At 42.0% G+C, this 25359-nt stretch overlaps 1 protein-coding gene across 6 annotated transcripts in view; it reads left to right on the forward strand.

The window, feature by feature from the left end:
- The first annotated feature begins 972 nt into the window (after positions 1–972).
- The window catches only part of LOC101171724 (potassium voltage-gated channel subfamily KQT member 5), a 111166-nt gene continuing 86779 nt past the window's right edge, over positions 973–25359 (forward strand). For all 6 annotated transcript variants that reach the window (XM_020712729.3, XM_023955046.2, XM_023955036.2 and 3 more), the window contains exon 1: positions 973–1533. In XM_020712729.3, coding sequence (XP_020568388.2) covers positions 1205–1533 — 329 coding nt within the window. In that variant the 5' untranslated portion in view covers positions 973–1204. The remainder of the gene's footprint in view (positions 1534–25359) is intronic.

Consider the following 25359-nt stretch of genomic DNA (forward strand, 5'->3'; position numbering starts at 1 on the left):
CCATCCCATTCCTAACCCATAGAGTTTAATGTGATGTCGGTCCACCTTTTGCAGCTCATACAGCTTCAACTCTTCCAGGAAGAGGAGTGTTCAAAGGAATTTTTGACCATTCTTCCAAAAGTGCATTGGTGGTCACACACTGATGCTGGTGGAGAAGGACTGCCTCTCAGTCTGCTTTAATTCATCCCAAAGGTGTTCTATCGGGGTCAGGTCAGGTCAGGTCAGGAATCGGTGTAGGTCAGTCAAGTTCATCCACACCAGACTCTGTCATCCGTGTCTTTATGGACCTTGCTTTGTGCAGAGTTAAAAACAGCATCACCATTTTACAAAGCAAGTTGAGCTTCAGCATTTGGGCTTTTTGTTGTTTTCATTGTATTTGAAAAATAGGAGCAAAACCTTAGAGTTTGGGGGATTACCTACTTTCAGTTTTGACTTGCAGTACAGAACTGATTGTCTTGGTTTTTTTTTTTTTGTAAATAAAAACTTGTCTTCAGAGATCGGCAATTTGCCATTTTTCTTTGTTAATTTAAAATTAAATTACCTGTTAAAATATAAAGAAAGTTCTGCAGTTGGTATTTGTAGTTTTGTTCTTTACAGTTTCAATAAAAACCCGAAACATCCGAGTTTGTTTTCCAAAATCCTCTGGAACCTTAATGACAGCAGAGTCCCTCTGTCCGCCGCCAGAGGGCGCTCTTCAGTCGAGACCGCAGCAGCAGAGCGGTGCGCGCGACAGCTTGCACCTTCTTGCTTTTATTGTGATGCACGTGCGTGCAAAGAAGGAAGTTCGGGTAGAAAACCTCGCGGTGCAAAGTGGAACCCTTATGCACGTAGAGCATTTTATGTGCATCAATGATGCAGACTGTCTGGCTTTTGAGCTTTAATTTAGATTTTTTTTTTGTTTGTTTTTGCAGCCGCTCGGGTGGGAGTGAAGATGCAGAAACTTCAAGTCTCGGGAGCGCGCGAAGCTGATGCGCGTCTCTGGTGAATGCGCAGCTGTGAAGCAACAGGCGGCAAACATCCCTCGCGCTCTCCGCGGACACGCAGCAACTTGCGGTGAATGGGAGTTTGACGCACGTGCGGAAAAGGTGCGCTTTCCTCGTCCCGGACAGCGCAAGACGGGACGCCCCCCCACCTCCCTCACACCCTCAGAGGACACACGCATGCTCGTGCAGACCTCCGCGCGCTGGCCGGCTCTGGTGCTGCCATGCCCCGGAACCACGGCGCAGACGAGGGCGGCTCCGGGCTCTGGATGAGGACATCCCCGGGACACAGAGGCGAGGGCTCGCGGGATGTGGAGTCCGGGAAGATGACAAACTGCGCCGGGGACGGCCTCCTGTCGCCCTCCGCCGCAGGTGCCGGCGGGGTGGACAGCCTGACGGGGAAGCAGGCGGCGCGGCTCAGCCTGCTGGGGAAGCCGCTCGTGTACAGCGCGCAGAGCGGCCGGAGGAACGTGCGCTACCGGCGGCTTCAGAACTACCTGTACAACGTGCTGGAGAGACCGCGCGCCTGGGCGTTCATCTACCACGCGTTCGTGTAAGTCCCCCTCCGCGCCGTCACTCAGTCAGTGCACCTGTTGATGCTCAACCACCGCAGTCTCAGATCAGAGCGGCTTTCGTAGCCTTTTCTCACGGAAATGTCTGTCTGAAGCCCCTAAACTTGAAGGCTCCTCCTCGCGGGGTCAGGGCACGAGCGTCCGCGCCGCGTGCTTCTGTTGACTCGCAGTTGAAACAGTTGGAGAGGAAGGAAGTGAGGCTCATGCTGGCACTGAAGGGAGGAAGCTGCTTATCACACCCCGCTTTTGAAGCCTTTTTTTTTGAGGGGGGGGGGGTATATATGTTTGCAGAAAGTGAAAACTTTTGATCTCAAACAACCACTTGTGATTGCTATTCAAGTTGAATTCATTGTGGTGGTTCCCTTGAAGATGATGGTCCTTAGCAACCATCCAGTTTTTGTAGTTTTAAATAACAGATGAACATTAGATGATGGTTGGGTCTCCATCTGACAGTACTGTCTTTAGTTTTCCATAGCAACCAGTGCTTACAGTAGTCACACCCACAATAAAACCTTAGGAAGACTTCTCTCCCATAACTGTAGTGGGTCTGTCGTCAACTTCCTGTGGAGACAGTTGAGGAAAGAGGTGAAAGCTCATGTTTGCACTGAGGGGAGGAAGCGTCTCATCAAAGTTATCCTCCTACTTTTGTGGGGGTGAAGCACAGCAAGTCTGCTGGAAAGTAACATTTTTCGGTTCTATTTTAAAACACTTTAAAGGAAATGTTCTCGTTTCCTGCAGACGAGTCTTGGTTTTTACCCTCGACTTGAAACATTTGAGGCAACCCAACCACGTGCTACTCACGGTGGTGCCCCTTGTGAAGGTTGTGGTCCATAGCAACCTTACAGGGTTTTTTTTATTCTTTTCGTTTCTCTGGCTGATGAACATGTACGGTGATTTTTGGGTCTCCATCTCAAAGCAGTTTCCATAGCAACCACTGTTTACAGAAACCGCTTCCACACAGTTAGCATAATAAATGTTGCACCGCAGAAATGATTTATGGTCCGTGGTTCTGTCAGGGCTATTAGCTCGCCTGGTATTTGTATTCGAATGTGACTATTGGATGTCCTCAGATCTTCAAACTCCTCTCCTGTCATGCAGGGATAACGGTTGGGAAGTTGGTGAACAACAGTTAAAGGATGAACTTGTTCTTCTTCTGCTCCTTCTTTTTTTCTGGCTCTTGCTGCTTGCTGAAGAATTGAAGCTGTGATGGACAGTGAGGCTGAAGGTCTCTGTGGTCACTCGATTGGACAATTGTGCCGCTTGAACGCCTTAACATTCAGCGCTTTTACACCATAACGCTTTTTTTTTTTTTTCCCAGTCTGGAAACTCTGCCTTACATTTCCAGGAGACATTTTTTTAGATTGGGTGGGGGTATTATGGACAAAAAATGCGATAGGTGAAATCTGCACAGTATGGTTACAGATGTTTTAAGGCTGTGAAACCCCTCCCTACATACTTGATATACTTTTCTCAGACAGACGTGAACATTTTCCCACTTCTCTCTCGTTTAACTCTCAAAGTTAAAATCTTTATAGAAAAGTAAGTTTTGTATAATAGAATGAAAACAAATCAAAGGTTTATTTAGAATTGGTGAGCTGAATGCATCCTGTACAGCAGATTTAGCGCGGTTTAGACTGATTTACTTAACGCGCCGTTTAAAAAAAAAAAAGCATACAATTTAGCAATAAAAACAATCAGGCAGACTGCAAAAAGTGAACTGTGATATATTGATGGAACACTGTAATAACTGAATCTGAAAACGTCTCCACCCACTTGTAATCCTGTGTTTCTGCAGCTTTATCTTTATGGCAAAATTCTTCCGTAACTTAAAGAAAGTTGGTATGGAAACACAGTAATACAGAATTCTACAGAAGGTGATAAATATTTCTGCTAAATCCTCTTGAAGTTGAGTCAAAGCAACTTGATATGTTTCACCACTCATCAAAGATGCTTCATCAGTCGTAGTCCAGTTGCTGGGATTCACGTTGAAGATAACGCCACCTGGAGGTGAACTTCCACCGACCTTTCTGCATAAATGCTTTGTCATTTGAAGAAGGCTTAAAAGAGGAAGCTGAAAAGAAGCTGAACGATTTCAAAAGGCTGAACTTTAATGATCGGGGTGGGAATCTTTTGGCACCTCGCGTTTCGATTTGATTACAATTCTGGAGGCAACAACTCGATTTTGAAACAATTATCAATGAGTCCTGAATCGACACATTTAACCCTTGTGCTATCCTAGGGAGTTGGGTCATCTAGACCCACTAGACAGTGCGCTGAACCTTTTTTCTTCAATGTTTTGTGATCCTCACTGGTGTCCATGGATTACATGAAATTTTTCCACCTTTGTCATGGTAGGGAGAACACGTCAAAGTAAGGGTGGGGTCATCTAAGATAGCACAAGGGTTAAGAAAAGAAAAACCTTCACCACTAGGAGTTAGACCAATATTACTGGTTTTCTTTTTCCCCTCCAAAGCACACTTGTAAATAAAGACCAGATGATAATAATAACGGATTAGTTTTATCTGCGCTTTTCAAAGCGCTTACGATGTGTCCATTGTGAACCATGGTGACCTGCAAAGAAAAGCATGTAGCCATCGTTGCGTTGCATAAAACTGGGTTCACAGGTGAGGCTAATGCAAGATATCACCTAAATCAACAACTATATGGATCATTAAGAACTTCAAGGAAAGAGGTTCAATTCTTGTTAAGGCGGCTTTCGGCTTTCCAAGAAAGTCCAACAAGCTCCAACAAGTGGCAGGATCGTCTCCTAAAGAGGGTTCAGCTGCGGTATCGAGTGCCACCAGTGCAGAGCTTATTCAGGAATGGCAGCATGCGGGTGTGAGTGCATCTGAACTCACAGAGAGGCCAAGTCATTTGGAAGATGACCTGGTGTCAAGAAGAGCAGCAAATAAGCCACTTTTCTCAACAAAACCCCCATCAGGGACAGATTGATCTTCTCAAAAAGTGTGGTGAATGGACCGCTGAGGATGAGGATGAAGCCTCGTTCTGATTGTTTGGGGCGTCTGGAAAAAGTCTTGTCCGGAGGAGAAAAGGTTAACGCTACCATCAGTCCTGTGTCCTGCCAACAGTAGAGCATCCTGAGACCATTCATGTGTGGGGTTGTTTCTCATCCAAGGGAGTGGGCACACTCACCATTTATCCCAAAACACAGCCATGAATAAAGAATGGTACCAAAACACCCTCCAGCAGCAACCACTTCCAACAATCCAACAGCAGTTTGGTGACTAACAATGCATTTTCCAGCACCATGGAGCACCGTGCCGAAAGGCAAACCAAGTGGCTCGGTGACCAAATCGTTGACATTTTGGGTCCGTGGCCTGGAAACTCCCCAGATTTTAATCCCATTGAGAACTTGTGGTCAATCCTCAAGAGGAAGGGGGACAAACAAAAACCCACTACTTCTGACAAACTCCAAGAAGTGATTATGAAAGAGCGGGTTGCCATCATTCAGGATTTGGCCCAGTCGAGTTGCAGGGGTCCTGAAAAAGGAGGGCCAACACTGCAAATACTGACTCTTTGCATAAATGTCATGTCATTGTCGATAAAAGCCTTTGAAACGCATGAAGTGCTTCTAATTATATTTCAGTACAGCACAGAAACAACTGAAACAAAGATCTAAAAGCAATTTAGCAGCAAACTTTGTGAAAACTAACATTTAAATCATTCTCAAAACTTTTGCCCATGACTGAAAAAGCCCTACTGAGGTTTAGTTATGAATGTAAATGGACACCACCGCTACAGGTTGCTCCAAATGTCTGACAATGAACATCATTAAGGCCAATAGTACATTTTAATGAGCTCAGCAACAATTGAGGGACTTTCTCAGCTGTTGGGTTTTCAATGGTGCAAATGGAAAAAGAAGGCCTCCAGCTTTTGGTCAGCTCAAGCGAAATGAGTCTACATATGATCTGTAATTGTTTATTATGCCATGCAAGCAGGCAGATTACTGTAATCATGCTGGCAATTAGTCAGAAACTCAAAAGGGTGCAGATCTGTCTTTCTGAAAGGATTTTATTTTGGAGGGAAAGATGCATCATTGGTCTGTTTTTATGACTAAGGCTTTTATGAGCTGTGAACTTTGAAATCGATATAGAGGCTGAAGAAAGGATTTGTCTGCTTCTCATCACACATTTCTTGGTGAAAAGTAGAGAAGGATATACATGCCTTTTGAAAAATCGATCTACTTATGCGATTAATAGTGTTAACTGTTGAAAACCACAGATTATTTTGGTTAAAAGGCATAAAATCGATCGGGAAGTAAATGATCCGTTTCTGTGTTCATTGGTGTTTCCAGCTGCTCCTGTTCTGATTCAACTCTCCAACTATCGCACTCTTCTGGATGGCAGTTTGATCGCAGACTTCCGAAATATTAAAACAATTTACTGTCTGTTTGAGACCTTTGCTGCATTTAGAGGAGTAAACTGTTTAATTATGTTCCAGTTACAGATCTCCTCATGTCCTCCTGTTTGCCCTTGGAGCTGATCTTGAGCCGTCTTAGAATTAGGGAAGGGCTGGACGTTGTTGGTGTGGACGCTCCGTGTAGACCAACATGTGTCCCGTCAGCTGCCACAGTTGCTCTCCACCGACTGTATAGTCTCGGTGTGAGATATAAACGTCCCTGTTCTGGTCGGCTCCAACAGCTGCTTCATGCTTCAGACTCCACAGACTTTTCACGTTTTCCTGGAGAATTTATGACGTGAATGTGTGCGTTTGGTTTTTATTCCACACCATTCATGGTGGATACATTCAGATCTTATTTTTTACTTAGAAAATACAATGGTTGGGTCACAAGCTGCTCCGCTCCATTCCGATGCATCCAACCTTTACACAAATAGATCCGTGAACGTCTCTGCTCTTCTGAGCTGGAATCTGGCTGAAAGCTGGACAGCTCCAAAATTGCTCACCATTTTTGTTGCACTGCTAATGTTAGTTTGGAGTGTGAGGGGCTGTAAGCTAGCAGGAGAGTGTGTGAGCAGAGAACTCTCAGTAACATGGAGGGGAAGGGGGGCGGGCTTACTCCATGGCAAAAACACTGGGAAAGCTTTTACAATAGATCAGAAGATGATTGAAGTGGGACATACACTCTTTATATGTTTATATATATACATACACAGGACAATTTCCTTAAAGGTTTATGCTGAAGTCTGATTATTGATGAATCTGACATTTTCTCCAGAGGGACTCACAGTACATGGAGATCATGTTTTCCCTGCATGGATGCAGTCCAGAATCTTCTCTGGACGGATCCTTTTCTTCTGCATGGTGTGCACACACATCTTCAGAGATGAACATGTGCAGGTGCATTACTTATGAGCTGGTTTTAAATAAATCATCATAAAAGCAGGATTATGTCTTGACAGAAAAAAATGCAGATCCTTAAAACTGTAGTGTAACTTTGGATCATCAGCAGAATTCATCTTTTTCAATAATCAAATGTTAAGGTCATTCCAAGTCAAAGGCTGCAGATGTAGCAGCGGATTGAAACATTTAATCAGATGATGAACGAAAGATTTGTAAAAGCTGGGATTCGTGGTTGAATGTTTAGGTCAGAAGTTAAGATATCTTCATCTTTATGTGGAGTTGTCTTTGAGTTGTAATCAAGTAAACAGTAAGACAGCTTACTAGTGGTAATTTTGCTATTATTTTGCTCTTTTTCCTGCCTTTTTTTTTTTATAAACATCCTCTTTTCATGTATACATTTTAAAAAAGCTGTTTGATCAGAAATCTCCATGTTACACTGCTGGATTAAGTCTTCCCAGGTCAGTTCACCAGGTAACCACTAGATGACTTCCTATGCAATCAGCTTATGCTGCTGGTGCCAAAGTATTCCTCAGTCTTAGTTAGGGGAAGAGCGGTTTCCTTTTGGTTGACAGGTAAATGTCAAATGCTCAGATTTAAAACAGCCATTTTTGGCCATGTTCCTATACAAATTGTTTTTTTGTCCTTTTTTGGATAGAAATGAGGTTTGATTGGTTGATATTTGGCCAAGATATTCTTGAGGTTTTATAAACTTGCTTGCTTCAAATAAGCCCAAAACCATGTAATGTGTTACATACCCAGAGAGTTTGTCCATCTAACATGCTTCTGAGATAAAAGTTCCAGTCTGATCATCTTTTGATCTGTTTTAAAAGTGTGCCCAGTTCAGTTATGATTTTGACGTTTGTTTTGCACTCTGTGTCGTTTTCTGGGACCTAGTTTCTGCATAATGGCAGTAGGTTGTTAGAAATTCAGACCTGAGTTGTTGGCAGACTGTTGACGCAGAGCAACCCCATACCCCCTTCCCGTTACTGATAACCTGCTTACAACCTTACAGCCCTTCACAACCGCCAGCTTAACATGACGGGTGCAATGAAAGTGGCGAGCAGTATTGGAGCTGTCCAGCTGTATAGTTTTGAGCCAGATGCCCGACAGGAGCAGAGCAGAGAGCTTGTGTTCCGCTCAGCGTATTTTGATTCACAGCGGTTTGAATAAAGAAATGATCAAAAATGCAACTATAAGCTTAATTTTCTTTATATTTTCCCTCCAGGAAGATGTATCAACCACCATTTTCATTGGAGTGGGTCTTTAACAGGAGAAGCTGCATCTTTGCTGAAAGTTCATCATTTTGTCTCCTCTGTTTTTTTTCCTGATGGGGGGGGGGATTTTCAGGAAGAGTCTTCAGTGGAGTCACTTTAGTGCTAAGCTAACCAAAAGCAGGCATAAAGCTGACTTTCTGCTCATGTGTCCGTATTAAATCCTCAGCTGCTGTGTCCTGTACGCCTGCTGCAGACAGAGTATTTTTAACCTTTCCTGCATGTGACAGCAGCAGCTCTGAGTCGGGCTTTGTGCAGCGCTCGCTTGGGCCTGGGGTCCCAGCCTGTCCTCCTTCCTGCTCACCCCCCCACAAACACACAGTGCTGCCATTCATTTGTACTAAGAAGCTCGTATCCTACAAGTGTGTTCAGGGGATGGAAAATGTGGGATGGGGTCAGGGGGTGCAGCAGTTTTCTTCCCCACGGAGTTTCCTGAGGGGCAGCCAGGATTCGGGGGGGGGGGGGGGGGGGGGTATTAACACAAGCTCAGTGCCCTTAAATATCTATCAGTGGATTTATTGTTGGTGGGTTTATGTGCAACAGAAAAGAGGCAACCAAGCTCGGTTTGGCTTGCAGCTGCGTGGAACCCTGAAAACATTCAACTCAACTTTATTTTGTCGCCTCTTTATGCATTTTGTTTTGCTGAAAACGGACAACTAAAAATCAATCAATCAATATAATGAGCAGGTAAGATTCAGATGGGCATTGGTCCCCCACCCACAGCTGAAAATCAAGCAGTATAAACAGAGAAATGCATGCAAATTTGAAAAATTTTAGTAATTGTAACATCTAGCCTTTTGCTAACCCTTCTCACGATCTCTATTTAAACCAGCAGAAATAAATATTTGACAAATAAAACATTGTTGTTCTGCTTAATTAAAAAAATACATATTTTGTCCATAAAAATGACCATATACCCCAAGTAAAATGGACAGTTTCCCAAGTTCAAGGGAACATTTTTCTTCGTGTTGGATTTTGTTGACAAACATCTTAAATTAGCATAGTTAAGCTAGCATAGCTAACTTTTGAATATTTGCAACTTAAGCAAATTTTTTTTTTCTTTGTTCTGAGTGGAGACTTTATATTCTTGTGTTAAATATGTTAAGTGACACAAACTACAAACACAAAATCTTGTTAAATGTATTTTAAAGTCTATATTTAGACTCATTTTCGATGACTAGCATATGTCACAACTACAGCAATTATTTGTGATGCCCAAAAACAATTTTTTAAGAAATAAAAAAAAGCATAACTTAAAAAAAAAAGTAGTGTAGTTTCTATGGATATTGAGTATTCCTCCAAAAATTTGTGCCACAAATAATTTTTTTCCTATGTTAATATTTTTAGTAGAGTTGGCAGTTTTACCATTCATGCTAACGTCTGTGATGTCATTTAGGTTTCAGACTGACGTTTATGTGAGCAGCAAACCTATTAAAAAGTAAAACAGTACAGTTTCAGTCACGCTGTAATGTTTGGAGGATATATCTGTCTTGTTTATTTATTGTCATTGTGAAATAATTTACTACGCACTGTTTTGGGTCAGCTAGCTGCAATGTGGACCCTATCAAGTAGTAATGTTATTAGCCCAAACAATATAAAAGATTACATGGCGACGGAGACTAGAAGAACAGAATAACTTTATTATAGTTCATAGGTTTGACACAAGGTGGCGCCTATCTTGAACGAGGGACATTCTCTACCACAGATGGTTAAAGAAAATACGGAATCCTGGGAATTTACAGAAAATATTTTTTATCCATTGTAAAATTGTTCTCATGAACTTTTTAATTATGATCATGCATTTTTTAGCAAACCTCAAAAATCCTGTCGTTTTTTTTAAGACATATTTTCTGCAGAGCGACAGTAGTTTTAGTTTATAAGAAGTTTGTGGGTCTTTAAAATGCACCTGAACACTCACAGTAATTAAGTTTGGACATTGTTTGAGAAGCTGCGTTAATCCTTCCAAATAAATTTGTGGTCATTTTTTTTGAATCACCTAGACTTCTGAAAGTTTTGCCGTAGAGCGTCTCTTCTGCGCCTTTTTTTGTTGTGTTGTTAGCTGAGTGTTCTGCCTTTTCCAATTTCTTTTTGTCTTTTCATGTGAATTTATGCTACAATTTTGTTATGAGCTAACATGATCTGAAAAAGTTTACGTTTGTAAAGACACATTAGTCGATGCAAAAAACACCCAGTCTCATAAATTATCCTGATTGTTTTTTTTGTTACAAGCAACTGATCGCTGCGAGTACATCATCAGTTCGTCTGCGACTTAACAGTGCAGTTTCATACACTCCTGCTTTACAGTGTCTCAGATTAAGCATTAAGGCCTCATTACTTTAAGGATTTTGACATCTTAACCTTTCCAAGCATCTCAGTCTCTTTTCTCTGCTGTCGTCTTTTGAACATGCGACCAAATGGAAAAATACTTGTCATAAGCAACCGATCTGTTTTTCTTCAGTATTGAGGACAAAGGCCAGTCTGATCAAAGCAGAGGTGTGTCATCTTTCAAGCAAACTGCGTCAGTCCTGAAGACTCGTGCTAAGAGAAGTCAAATATGTCACTGAAGATTTGGAGTTTGTTTCTCCTGAAGAACAACAGCTGAAAACTTTCCTCAGGCGGTTTTTAAAGCCACGTGAGAAAGAAAAGCACGTCAAGTTTTACAGATCAGTTAATAAGGAAGAATAAAGGTTTTCTGATAAGATAAATAAAAAAGGAAAAATATTTAGAAAACAAACACAAAAAAACTACCATAAACTTTAATTTCACGGTTTTGCCGAATTTGTCAAACAGTTAAAGGGGTTCAGTTTTGTCAGATAAAAAGATCCCAAAAGAATGACCTCACAAAAACGTAGTCTCCATCAGACCAGCTGTTAAGCTGTCAAGCACAGCGGTGGAGGGTTTATGATTTGGGCTTTTGCAGAAGCAGAACGTGGGAATGTGGTCTGGTTTTGGTTAGTAAGGTTTTGGCTCACACAATAACATCTAACATGCAGTTTGTTTTTATCTGAAGCTTTTTCAAATCCCCGGATTATATTCCACATGCCTTTAGATTCTCATTTATCCAGGTTGATACCATTAAAGCTGTAGGTAAAAAAAAAGTAATCAACTGGACTTGTTTGAACCCTTTTTTCATCTGCAACCCCCTCTTTGACATGCTGTCACTCTTCACGCAGTCAACGTGAATCGCTGATTCTGACGCGGAGAGTGCACAATACTTTAGAACCTTTGTATATTTTTTATCTTTGCACATTTTTTCAATCTTATTTGCGACTCCCAGTTAGTTTTGAGGCTGTTTAAAGTTCTACATCACTTGGGTACTTCTTGGTAAAGCGTGCAGGAGTCTCACCTTTGTACAAACTCACAGCTCACTGTGAGGATGGTGCTCGATTGCCACAAAGTGCGATATGATCAGCCATCGTCCGCTGTTTTTTTCTTTTGATACAAGCTCTTTCCATAGAAGAAAACGGCGCATTTGTAGTCGGGCTGCACTGCTGATTCTCAAAGATGAAGAGAAAAATGTTTTTCTTGTGGGTCTCAAATTACGCAAATGTGCCAGAAAGGTGGAGGATGAACAGTTTAAGGTGTTTATTTATGTTAGCTAACTGGAATGTGTAAGGTGGCGTCAAGATTCCAGGATTCTAAGAAGAATACTGTGAAATGTTTGTGTTTGTAGGAGCGCAGTCAGACAGAAGTACGGATGTGGGTGAAGCTTGTTACTACTTGTGTGTGTGTGTGTGGGGGGGGGGGGGTTGCATTAAGACATTATTTGACTTCTTTTCTCCCTGAAGCTTTCTAAACTCAGAGCATCTTAAATACCAGAAATTGCACATATTAATCAGATTAATCAGCTTATACCATGCTCACTTAAAACGTGACGACTGCAGCTGCAAAGGAAAGCGATATACATGCCGATTGTCACGATGATAAATAAAGCATCAGTTCAGAGAGAAAGTTCACCTCTTACTGATTGGTTTTGTCCAGATGATGAAGCTAAAGTTTGTATTAAAGAAGTCAGCGCAGTGACTTTTAAGACATGTGACCGGAACCTCTTTTTTAGGTGTGCATTATCACTGTGCGTTATCACTTTTTAATGCACACCCAGCAGCCAATCAGAATCGAGTATTCACCTGGACTATTGTATGAACTCTATACTGTCAGATCCTCCTCCCTAATCCTTTATGTCACAACTCATTTACATCCCCAAAAGTGTCCGTATATTTTATCTTATTGCACTTTTATTTTGCGCACTTCCACATAAATCCGAACAATGCAACTTTCAGTGTCTCTTTTTGTCTTTTACAGTTTAATATGCGACTACATCCCATTGACGTTTGTGCATAAATACTCCTCAGCCTCCCAGACCAGCTCAGGCTCTTTTCCTCTCAGTAAGGAGACATTTCTTGTCCCTATGGTTGGTCTATTTCCATGGATTGGGCTGTCAAGGCGTCTGCCCTTGCAGTAACTGCCATTGTTATACCAATTCATGTTAAAACTCTAAAAAATGCTGCCATAGAAAGCAGGAGTGATCCCCTTTTGTGTTGTCAGTTTGCTCTGACAAACTCAGAAAATATTTGACCGTAGTGTTCAAGAGTCTCAGTCCGGTACTTCTGCAGCTCCGCCTCATGACCCCGAAACAAGAGTAGGAGACATGGAAATGCATGGAGAGTATGATCATGTTGGTAATGATCATGGCTGTTGAGGACAGTCACAGTTGATGGCTGGCTGCTGGTTTCACATTTCAAACCTGCGTTTGCTCTGAGGGAGTTCCCTTTGCTCTGACTTTCCTGTAAACAAAGCGTGGGACAGGCCGCGCCTGCACCCGCGCATGACGCCTCGGCCAAAAGAAGCACTTGTCTGCTTCCTCTCTTCCTCCTAGACCATGATGCCCTAAAGCCTAAACTGATTTTCTATGAATGTTTGCAGACAGTAGTGAAGTGTACCCCCTCCCCCACGTTGTCGATGTTTAAACTTTCTGCTTCCTTCTCCTGACTGACGGTTTTCACCTGCTTGGCACTTCGACCTACAGAGGCAAATGACAGAAAAGCACACTGGGAGGGTAGCTTTTTTTTTTTTTTATCTGCAGGGCTGTGTAACCATGTGCTTCTCAACTTGACGTGGGAACATCGCGGCAGATGAAAGCAAACGTATGACAGGCCAGCTGCCAGCTCACAGTATTGTCTGTATAGCAGCCATAGCATGCAGTCTAAACACAAAAGGCAGGTTCATCTTACATAAGAGCCGGCATGCTGAGTGAAGCTGTCTGAGACCGGCCTTCACTTCTCCTCGTTTCCTTTATCTTTTTTTTGGTTAAAAAAATCTCTTGTGGTTGAAGTGTTTCTCATCCTTCTTTGAAATGTTTTGGTGTGTTTACCTTTTTAAAAATGATTTTAGCCATGATATAGAAGAGAGGGTTGAACAAAAAGAAATTCAACCATTCTTTACTTAGAAAAGGCAACATCAGCTGTTCCTAAATTTCTTATGCAAAAAACTCTTTTAGTTTTTAGCAACAACAACTGATTACTGGCATTACCCTGAACCCTACTTATTCCTTGTAACACCAGGAGTAATCTGACTCTATTTGATCATTTGTCTGCTTCAGAAAAAATCAAAAAACTCACCTGTTTTGTAGGTAAAAAGCTTTTTGGATCAACCAGGATCAAAATCAAGTGTGGGTGTGTTTTACGTACTACTTCAATGTTATCAACAGTCATGTTACCTCATGATAATACAACATTAAAACACAACGACTGGTTTGGGTTTGTGGATGTGAGTTCTCTTCTGGCCCTTCAACATCTCTAAGCGGTCTTCCTCCTCACACAGACTTTATCTCTCGGTCAGAGCGTCAGGACTCTGAGCTACACAAATGAAACAGGATGACCTCCTGTGCCTCCATTATATCTCTTTTGTCCATTTCCTTCTTATGGTGCTGTTTTTGGCTCCTGGTCTGATCTCCGGTGGCAGATGCTTGCCTTGAGGTTTGTGTGTGGGGGGTGGGGGGTGGGGGGGCATGCAGGAAGACCGCTTGACTAACTTTCAGGTCAGAGTATAGCGGTCTGTCAGATGTGGAGCGTTCTGCCGGCAGAGATTTAGAGACCATCGAAGGCGCTTCAGCGAACATCTGAAAGAAGTTTTTTTTGTGTTGCTATGGCAACAGATGCTGCTGGATTCTGTAAGCCAAATATGTGAGCTGGAACGCTGCTGCATGGATGTGCATTTCTGCCGTGCTGTGCAGCGGCCGTGGCCCAGCAGCTGCTGACAGACTGACACAAGTCAGTCGCTTCATTCGGCCACCGGATAAACACCTGCGAGGGTTTGTATTCATCACAAAACTCAATTTTCAGAGGATAAACGTCTTCCTTTCAAGATAAAGCCAGCTGATTTTGTCACAGAACTCAGAAAGAGGACTGCCGGAAAAAAAACGGTTTAAATTTAGCTGGGCTTTGTGGTTCTGCTGTGACGTGGTCAGGATTTGACACCCCAGCAGGCACGCTTCCATACACTGTAGGGGGGCTTCCACGACAGAGATGACGGCTGCAGTTGAGCATGCAACTGGAGTGTGCTCGCCGCAGACCGGTGCTGGAATGCAGCACATCGGGGCGGGCCACGCCCCCAGCGTTGAACTTGGCACAAGCCGCGTAGATGTGATGGGCCAGAGGTCCTCTGACCTTCCTGTCTTACCCGCAGGGGGAGCACTACAGCTGGACAACAATCCTGTCCCTTGATGCCCCCCGCCCCCATCTGCTTTAGGAAGAACTGGAAAAAATCAAATGTAAAAGGAAATAGGAAGCATATCAACTCCTAGGTCTTGTAATATCCTTTTGTGTTTGATATCTTTACTGTTTGTGAACCTTAAGAATATTCATCTGTAAATAATCAAAGAAAATCCAGTCTTTCCAAATGGCATTTATGAGAGAATTACCAAAATAGGGTTTAAGTTTCACAGTCCCATAGTCAGAATTTATGCATCTTCATCAAAAATTGACATTTTTGTGGAATGTGACATTTGGATTGTGAATGTGGCAGAGGAGTGTCGTTGGATGTTATAGAAAACCCCTTTGTGTCTGAGTGACATTTGTGTGAAATGGGTGTCAAACAAAACAGTCTGATAACGCCTGCAGTACCCAGAATGCCTTGAAGGGCCAGGAGGCAAGTGATTGGTCAGGGTGGTTGATGGGAAGTTTCCAGCTAACTGTTTTGGTATTCATGTCTGCCTCTTTTATCTGCAACATAAGTCAAACTTTATTCAAGTCACTACACAATACTTCTCAACATTGTTCAGTTGTAGCAAATAAAAAACAAAACAGTGTTCTCACTTTTTATGCTCATTATCCTGAAGCACAGTTTGTATCACTCCGCCTGTCATGCTCCAACTATCTATCGAGCTGTGTGGCTTCATAGTTTACCAAAGTCGTACAAATACATTTTGATAGATTTTTTGGGGACTTTGTACCACAGAAAATCAGTTTTCAATCAGTAATCACAACCAGGATTTGTACATAAGGGGGACTGCTGTATCTTTAAAAAGACTTAAAAGATCTTAAGCGCACCCTATGGTCCAAAAATACGGTCATCCATCAGAAAATGGGCGTAATGCAACAGGTGGACGGGATCTAGTGGTCATGTTGAAAGTTAACATAAGAACCTTTTTCTCTCTCAATCTGTTGTCAGACCTTGACTGAAAACAAGGAACCGTTCCCACATCACCACAGACTATTTGCACATCATTAGCCTTAAATACGTGGGATGAGGAAAGCACGGCTTTTAGCTTGTTTTAGCTTGTCCTTTGTCTCCCCACGGACTGCCAGATACTTCTGACAACCTTCAGGGCAAAATTAAGATGGTAAAGCAGGAAAGCTTTTGCTCAATTTATTTCTTTAGAAACATGTCCAAACAAGCAGTCTTTCTGTTACTTTGAATGTCATTTTCTGACTGGACTCCGTCATTGACAGTTATGATCCTGCCCTTCGGCTCTGTGACTTCCACAGTGTCTCTTTCGTACAAAGCCACCAACCCAACATCTACTCTAATTTGTCCTCGAAAATTAGGCCAAGCGAAGCTGAGCTGGAAGTGCTGAGGTATGAATGAACGTCGGGCTGCTTGTAACTGTTACACTGCTCCGTTAGCACTTTCTTGCAGTCCACTTGTCGGAACACATTAGCAGTTTGTTCGCTCGCGAGATCACCTCGGGCCAAGTCCTGTGTCATCTGCATAGAAACACTACTGTGCTTGCGTCTGATGGGGGGTTGGTTAGCTGCACACATCTATGTGAGATGAAGAGGTCTTCATGTGCCTCTGCTCTTCATCTTTTCATGGCCTCTGGCAGTGTCCAGTTTTTTTTACTCTGCAGGATTGATGTCTTGCAGAAGCAGCAGTCCTGCTCTTCACCGGGCTCCTGCATGCACAGCAGCTGCTTTAAAGCATAATTACTTATGTGTAAAGTGGACATATTGTCTAGAAAGCACTCTGACAGTGAAGTGTGTTCACAGGATCGCAGCAAGTGCACACAGACGCTTCTGTGAAAACAGAACCAAAATTCAAGCTGCAAAGTGGCTGATTCATCAGTGATCAAAAAGCAAAGCGCATCGAAGAAAAGAAGCAAAATAAAGAAGCTTGTTTAGAAAAAACCTTTAGCCTTATAGTGCAGTGATGCATTTTAAAATGCAGAGTAGGAAAGGACATAAACTCTTGTATAAAAATTAGCATGAGCAACAAACTGACCATAAAGAAAAGAGTTTATAGTTAATATAAATAGATTTTATATACCATATCTTTAAGACTATAAGTCACGCAAAGTATAAATTGCAGCAGATTAAAAAAATTGCATATTAAAAAAAATAAGTCACATTTTTGGGGAAAAGTGACACTTTTGTACAACTCTGCTAAGCCTGCAGTAATGCTGCTGTTGCCCCGAACGTGATTCACACATCAATTTCGTGGCCGCTGCCTCTATTTCGACACTCGCCAAATTTCATGCTCAACACTTGTCCAAAATTTGGACTAGACCCTAGAAGTAGTCGAGTGTCGTTGGAAGCATGGAAGCATTGACTGTATACTTAAAGTATAAAGACAACAATCTCCACTTGAATGTGGAGAAGACAAAGGAGATGGTTGTGGACACCCAGCACGCTCCACTGATCATCAATGGTGCTGCTGTGGAAAGGGTGAGCTGCACCATGTTCCTGGGGGTGCACATCTCTGACGTCCTGTCTTGGAACCACAACACTGCATCACTGGCCAAGAAAGCCCAACAACGTCTTTACTTCCTCTGCAATCTGAATAGGGCCAGAGCTCCTCCCCCCATCATGCAGACCTTCTACAGGGGCGCCATCGAGAGCATCCTGACCAGCTGCATCACCGCGTGTTACGGTGCCTGCATCGCGTCCTGCCAGAAGACTCTGCAGCACATTGTGAAAACAGCTGAGAACATCATCGGTGTCCCTCTCACCGGCCTCTCGGACATTTATCACTCTCGCCTCACCCGCAAAGCCATCAGGATTGCAGGGGACCCCTCCCACACATCCCAGAGACACTTCAACCTGCTGCCATCAGGGACTGCAAATTCTCCAGGCCAGAACCAGCAGACTCGAGGACAGTTTCCTCCATAAGGGATAAGAAAACTCGGCTCCCTCCCTGCCCTACCTCCTCTGCTCCCTCCACTCCCTGCTACAAACTCACCCTGAAAAACTTTCACACCTGTTCAGAACATCATCTTCACCAAAGACTGCCATCACCGACTCATCTACTTACTGTTCTTAGCACTGTTGTCACTTTCAACTGCCACTTTAACCATCTCATTGCTCTTTTGCACTGTTTGCTGTTATTCTTCTTATTATAACTGTTATTTTATCTATTTTATTTTATGATTTTATAAGCTGCTTTCACTGTGGGGCGAGAGGAAATTAATTTCATCTGTGCTGTATGTCTTGTGTTCGCAGCATATTTGACCACAAAGCTGACTTTGACTTTGACTTTGACTATACTGAATCAAATTTGAAAACACGGATGATGTTAAGAGATCAGGTTTATGCATTTTTAAGAGCTCCACAAAAGCATCGGTAAACACGTCTCCATGTCTTGGTTTATGAGATCATTCAGTCTTTTTTTTAACACTTCTCAGATTTTACAAATTTTTAGCATTTTCCCTGAACTTTAACTTACTTTATACCATAGTCTCTGGGTAAATACTCTATTCTGATTGGCTGCTGGGTGTGCAAGTGATAACTGCACAGCTAAGAAGTTCTGGTCACACAGCTGAAATGTTCTGTATCACTGCGCTGACTTCTTTAAAACAAACTTTAGCTTCATCATCTGGACAAAAACAATCAGTAAGAGGTGAACTTTGTCTCTGAACTGATGCTTTATTTAAAACACCGTGACGATCAGCATTTATATCGCTTTCCTTTGCAGCTGCAGTGGAGATCTGCGGTCGGAGCGGCGCCTTGTCACATTACCTTGACAACGTGCTGCTCCACGTAACAAATAGTCCGCTTTTATGAAAAAAGTCATCCAAACAGGAAAAATAACAAGATTTAAGTAGTAAAAACTGGTTACTAATTATTTTTTTGTAATTGACCATGGTTTAAGCGAGTTAATGGCCTTCAAAGTGTGCATTGTCAGAATGAACGTACCTCACGGAAGCAACCATCCTCTGTTTTGCATCAGATGGTTAAGGCTTCCAACGGTGTGCACTAATTTCTGATATTGCACACTTCGTCGGCCATTAACCCTTTCCACACAGCACTGCAGCGTCATGCTTTTAAACAAGTGCAAGTGTCTAAGGTATCAACCAGCTCAATACATTCCTCATATAATCCCCCAAAGGCTGGAAATGAAAACTATTTTGCTAATTAGAAACGGAACAAAAATATTAAAGAATCCATAAGAAAATATAAATGTATTTATTTTCAAGATTTTAAGATAAACTGTAAAAAAATGGATTATTTGGATTGAAAGACAACAATAATGTGAAAAAAGAATATTGCTTCTCCAGAAAGTTGCTTTTTTTTTGTTTTAATCTTTCAAACATTAACGCTAGATGTGTTTATGTTTGTTTAGTCGTTTCTGAAGGTCAGTGTCCATTTCTATAACCAGACCTGCGACTTACTTGCGTGAAGATTCCTTTCTATGTTTAGCTGCCAACTCCACTGAAATAAAAGGCCATCTCCAAAACCTCGTATAGTGCAGGTTCTCCCTGGAAACGGTTGTATCAGCACAGCCCTCAGATCTCATTAGGAGGTTCTGGAAGACTCGGGTGTGGAATCTTTGCACACTATCGATGCCACTGAACCTCGGCAACCGCTCGCCTCGGCACATTTGCTGACGTTCTTTCTGCTTCTTTCACGTGCGTTTGGCCATTAGTCAGTAATGTGGGGAAATCTTTGCTCTTCTGTCTTTATTTTTCTTTTGGTCTTTTCCAGCAAAATGGGAAACCGTATGAACTGAATGCTCATTGTGTTGGAGATTTCATTTAAGAAACGAGATGAATGCGAGCTCTCCTTAATTTAAGTTCAGCAGAAAAAGAGAGCAAATCCAATCAATAACACAACATCTGTCATTAAAATGACCAATACCAGAGCAGCCACATCATCACAGCTCCTGTATACCACACGAGAAGTCCAGAGAAACATCGCCTCCTCGTCAAATGCGCATAAACATCCATCACACTTGGAATATAATGACGAATCGACTTAATTGAATCAATGTTTTATTCGTATGATCCAACCACATCAATCCGTCTAAGGCAAGTTGTTAATGGAATCGACCTAAACCATTATATCATTGTTTCAAAAGGGAATACATTGATTTTTGGAAAATACCATTAGGCTTCAGTGGCTTCCTTTTACTATGATGTAGAACCAACCAAGTGCGTCACAGCGGAAAACATAAATGATCAGTGCTTCATTCCAGCCCAATGTGTGGAAACACTTTGAGTTTAGCAAAGACGTGTGACCAGAAAGAGTGGTAGGATGTTCTAATGATGTTCCCTTTGGATTCTTTAGATGTGGAAAAACAACAGTGGGATGAAATGCGAATGGATTTGATATCATTTCTTGTTTACTTGGTTTTTGTTCACATTTACACTTGATTATCTTGCAAGAAATCCAAGGAATCTGGAAAACGTCACCTGCTCTGTTCAGTACCAGGAATTTATCACTGAGTCACACTGGTTGACGTTTTGGCTAAAGATCTTCTGGATTGATTTTTATTTTTTAGGTCAGTGAATAGGATCTTTCAAAAAGAACCTGTATCGACTATGAATCAGATTGTCAACCACAAATTACGCTATGAATCAATTTGTTAAAATGAACTGTCACACCTCTACGTCCCATGAGGGGTTCACCGCCAACAGGGAAACGAGTTCACTTCCCCTTTAGGTGGAAGGAGACAGTAGGTCAGTCCTGCTTTCGTTTTTTATGTTTTATTTAGAATCTCTTGTGACAAACTGGAAACCCCTAGAGAAAGAGGAATAATAATAACAAATGGATATTTGGGAAACTTTTTTATTTATTTTTGTCTTTCTAGACCCATTTTTTTATATTACTCTTGTAGCCCAGAAATCTGTGATTTTTGGAAGTTCTCTGAAGTTCTCTGGTGAAAATAATAAACTCTGTTGCCTCCTCTGATGGTTTTCAGGTCAACACTTTTTCTTTTTTTTAAGGGTTCATGACCAAGTTATGACTGTTTTTATGCATTATATGTTAAATATGTCTTTTATTTTATTTTTGTGAAGCACTTTGTGTTTTTAGTTTGAGATAAGTCCTGTATCTGTATTACTTTTTCTAGTGTGTAGTTTTCTCCGGAGACTTTGGTCGTGAGTGACACAGCAGAGAAAAGTCTAGTTGTCCTGACAGCAGGTCTGAATGATGAGGACAGGATGAAAATGACATTTTTTCCTCTTCTTCTGAACTGCCCCGTGTCAGTTCTGGCCTCCTGTGCTCAGATGAAGACGTATGAGCGCGTCTGCAGCTCAAACATGTGTTTACGTGTGCTGCTTTGAGGCGTGCGCTGTGACTGATCCTTTCTGGCTCATTCAGACTGCGTTGTTTGGTGAAAGTGGGTTAAACAAAAAAAACCGGTTAGCATCAGACTTTTAATCCGTCACCCTGACTTGGAGATGCAGCGTGCCTCTTCTGCGCGCCAAGTCGTGTTCCCGCGCCGCTCGACAAATTGCCATTTAAGTGTTTGTCTTTACTAAACAAATGAGAGCCGGAGGAACGCCGGCTCGTGTGTCTGTCGGGGGCGGGATCGCACAACAGCTGCTGGTCGGAATAACATGGGAGAAGTTCGTGTTACCGCCTGCGCTTTTAATAGTCTTGTTTGACTGCAGAGAAAAGATTAGGTCGAGGTGCAGTAGTGTGATCACATGTCACAGATGAAAGTTTGCTGACAGAGGAATCTGCCGGCTTTGGTGTCTTTTTTGTTGCAATCTGTTTGTTGCGCTGAAGCCCACTCTCCAGTCGAGTGTGTAGATGTGTGTGGTGTGCGACAGGGGTGAAAGTTGCGCTCGCCTTCACAGAAGCTCACTTTTACATATGGAGACTGAGGGCTTTTTGGAAAAATATTTGTCAAAGTAATTTATATTTGCGCCTGGCAGCAGCAGAGAGGAGAGTTATTGCTTTTGGCGGTTTGCAGGCGGATGGAAAACCAGCCATCGTTATTGGTTTTATAGGAGGATTAAATATACTTTAATGAGAGATTTTATTCATAACTTATATTTAGATGGGGTCCTCAAACTATAAATTTGACATAGTTTCTTTCTACCGCTCCTTCCTTTTACCAGCTTTATTTGCATTCCCTCTGTTGGAAAGTTGAACGTGTAGATTCAGACACTCATTAAACACACAAAGCTCACGCCGTTTCCTGTTTTTCTTCAGGTCGCTGTGATTTTTATTCCCTCAAACACCAGGAGGTCCGCATTGAGGGAAAAAAAAAAAAAAGAATTCCTCATAATTTAACTCCTTCAAGTTCAAGTATAGAAAAAACCTTTATTCTGGTCACATTTATTTGAGGTTTCGGAACAAAAACTCTGCTGCCAAGTGTGACAGACCAAAGTGTTAATTATTTCCTTCTTCATATAAATGTGTCTGAGCGGCCTACCTCCGTTAGTGCTGTGGAATGACCTAAGGCTTCAGACAGAAGGCAAAAGGCCACATTTTATAGCTAATTTAAGTTTTTTTTATTCTTATGCTGGCCGTTTACAAGGATCACGACTCCCCCTCTTACACGTGAGAAAATTGACGGAACCAGAGATTATTGCAAGCTGTTGAGAAAACAGCTGAGGTACAAAAAGTTTCCTTTGGTTAATTCAGCACTTAAAGACCCACTTTGATGAATATTGTGATTTTGGTGTTTCTAACATGTCCCTATGTGACATTTTTCTGATGATGGAGGACGTATCCCAATAAAATTAAGCTTAAAATTGCATTTCTGGGTTTTTCTTTATTCAAATTATTCTGAAGCAGACGAAACGACGCCCTTGGCATAAGATCGTATCGGTTACGTCTGTTACTGGGCGGGGCCAAAGTCTCTCTGCTCCGCTCCATTCTGATGCAGCCACTTGTAGAACAAATAGATTGATGTCCGTCTTTGTTTTCCTTTAAGCTAGTTTGGGGCTGTAAGCTAGCGGCAGAGTGTATAACCAGACATGACTAGATGTGGAGGCGGGCTTTCTCTGCACACACTGGCCCACAACTCGGAGGGGAATTTCTAATGAGCTGCTGCTGCCCTGCAGAAACTATGTCCTAGAAAAAGACTTTTTTTATTTTATTTAATTTGGGCTAAAACTGCATAATCATGATTAAGACCAATGGGAATGCTTTTAAATTAGATCAGAGGGGATCAGAGTGGGTCTTTAAACGGTTATTTAGTTCAGTTCAATATAAGTAAAGTTTGAGCCTGATATAAATTTAAATCATTTTTATGTTTGGAACTACACTGTCTTTTTGTTTGGTTTAGTTCTTGTTTGGGTATTTTGATGAATCCTTTTCTATAACTGGTGGAGTTTTACAGCAACCCTAAATCAGGAAAATTGTTAGAGAAAAATGTATTTTTGAAGCGAAAGGATGTGTGTTCTGCTCACAGGAATCAGCTGGACTTCCTTTTTTAACGAGTATGTCATCTGGTGTGACCCAGCCGAGCTCGGCAGGAACGCTGACAAGTTTAACGTGTCACAGTCAAGTTTTGAGAAGCAGCATCGTCAAAGTCTGTTTCCCTTCTGAAAACATCAGAAGATGGAGGGAAAATATGAACATCTCCCAGGTGGCATGATTTCAATTTCCAGATTGTCCCAGTTTTTTTCTCTTGATGCGTTTTCATTTTATTAATTCTTAAATAATTAACACTTTTTCAATACTTTCTACTGGCTTTTTACCTTACAATTCTGTTTAACTTAAATCTTCAGCACTTCATAAAAACTGTCTCCACGTGTTCTGGGTTATGTTTTCAGATGTCACTCCGTATGGAAATATCACAGATCTATAGGAAAGACTTGTATCAAAGTCCCACTGATTGGTGATTTCTAGAGCTTTTCAAACAGCTTTCTCTCTTTCTTTTCTTGTGGACGCCGTCTCAGTGGCTTAAAATGTTTGTATTGTTTTTCTAGAAGAAATTGCTGTCCTTTTCAACCATTGACAAGCCACTAAGCAAGCATCTGATTAATTTGTTTTCAGTTTTTTTATCATGGCAAACAATCAATTCCTCACTTTCCTTTGTCCCAAACGCCTGCAGTGATATTGCAACTTATCAACTTTTGTAGGATTTCTGAGACCTCTGTCAACTTAAGCAAATGAAATCTTAAAGGTTTATGTGTAAAACCGTTTTTATACTTTGATGCATTGTTCCTGCTCCAAACCCCTCCCACATCCCAGCTCACAGATCATTAATGGGACATTTCAACCTGATTTTATGATTTGAGCCCAAAAGGATCAAATATATGAAGCCAGCCCAGACATCAAATATTGTAATTTATTACCCCTGTGTTGATTTTTATTAGATTTGAAATTCGAGCAGAATTAGTGGCCTATTTTTGATTGGCTGGTGGGTGGAGCTAACAAAACCTTTGCTGTAGAGGTGGTAGAGCACCTTAGGAATAAATATACCAGCTGATCTTTCTAAACTTTAAACCCTCTGAAATCCAGACTTCTGCCTTTGTTTCATGAATAGAAGAATAAAATGACTTCCAAATAGACATCACTGCTTGTCCATATATACAGCAGAGTAAAGGGTTTGAACGTCAATGCATATCAAGCAGCTTCGTCATCAACCATCTGCTGCCTCATCCTGAACCACACCCAACCATCGGTCCGTCTGCTTGAACCTGCAACGTCCTTACAGTTTATCTCAAATGCTAAAACACAAAAGCCAGTCCCTTAAACCAAATGACCAATTGTCTGAACACATTTACTAAATCCAGCCATCATTTTCCAATAGCATAAACACATTTCGCTTGAAGACACACTTCACAAAACGCAATCCTCCATTCTCATAAATCTTAACACATTGTTCTTTGCTAAAACACAAGTAGCAAAAGAACTCTGCTCATATTCTCAAATGAAAGCTCATGTGATGCAAAATGCTTGCTACAGTCGGCAATATTTGAACACAATGAACACACCTGATGTCATTCTTTACACACAACGACTCAAAATTGTTGCTAATGCTGTGACCACATGTATGTGCATGTTCAGAGTGCACAGTTTGCTGAAGATTTCAAACACATACAACGGATAAAGGACGAGTCGGGGGAAGAGGAATTTGAGTCAGAGGAGGGAGAAGAGCTGGCCATGGAGGAAGAGGAGCAGGCAGACGAGGAAGAGGAGTTCAAATCAGAGGAGGAAGAGGAGCAGGCCAACAAGAGAGAGGAGGAGGTCCCGGAGGGAAAGCAAGACAACCTTGCACCATCATTACGGACGAGATGCGAGCAACAGTCATTGACCATGGCATTGTCCACGGCATGACAATGGCTGAAGCAGAACTAAGAGTCCGTCCAAACCTGAGTAGGTTCACCGTGACCACCATTATCAGGGCATTCAACCTGCAGAAACAAAGGCAAAGAGGCTGTAACATCATTGGCCAAAGAGCCATCACTGAGGATCCTGGCCAACGGGGGGTTAATATTACTCTTTGTGCAGCCATGGGCTTGGAGGGACTTGTCCACCGGCATGCTGTCCTTGGGTCCTACAATACCCAACGTCTCCCCACCTTCCTAGAGGGGCA

This window comes from Oryzias latipes, chromosome 1 (genome assembly GCF_053564925.1).
Source record: "Oryzias latipes strain Hd-rR chromosome 1, Olatipes_Hd-rR_3.1".
In the NCBI taxonomy this organism is placed as follows: domain Eukaryota; kingdom Metazoa; phylum Chordata; class Actinopteri; order Beloniformes; family Adrianichthyidae; genus Oryzias; species Oryzias latipes.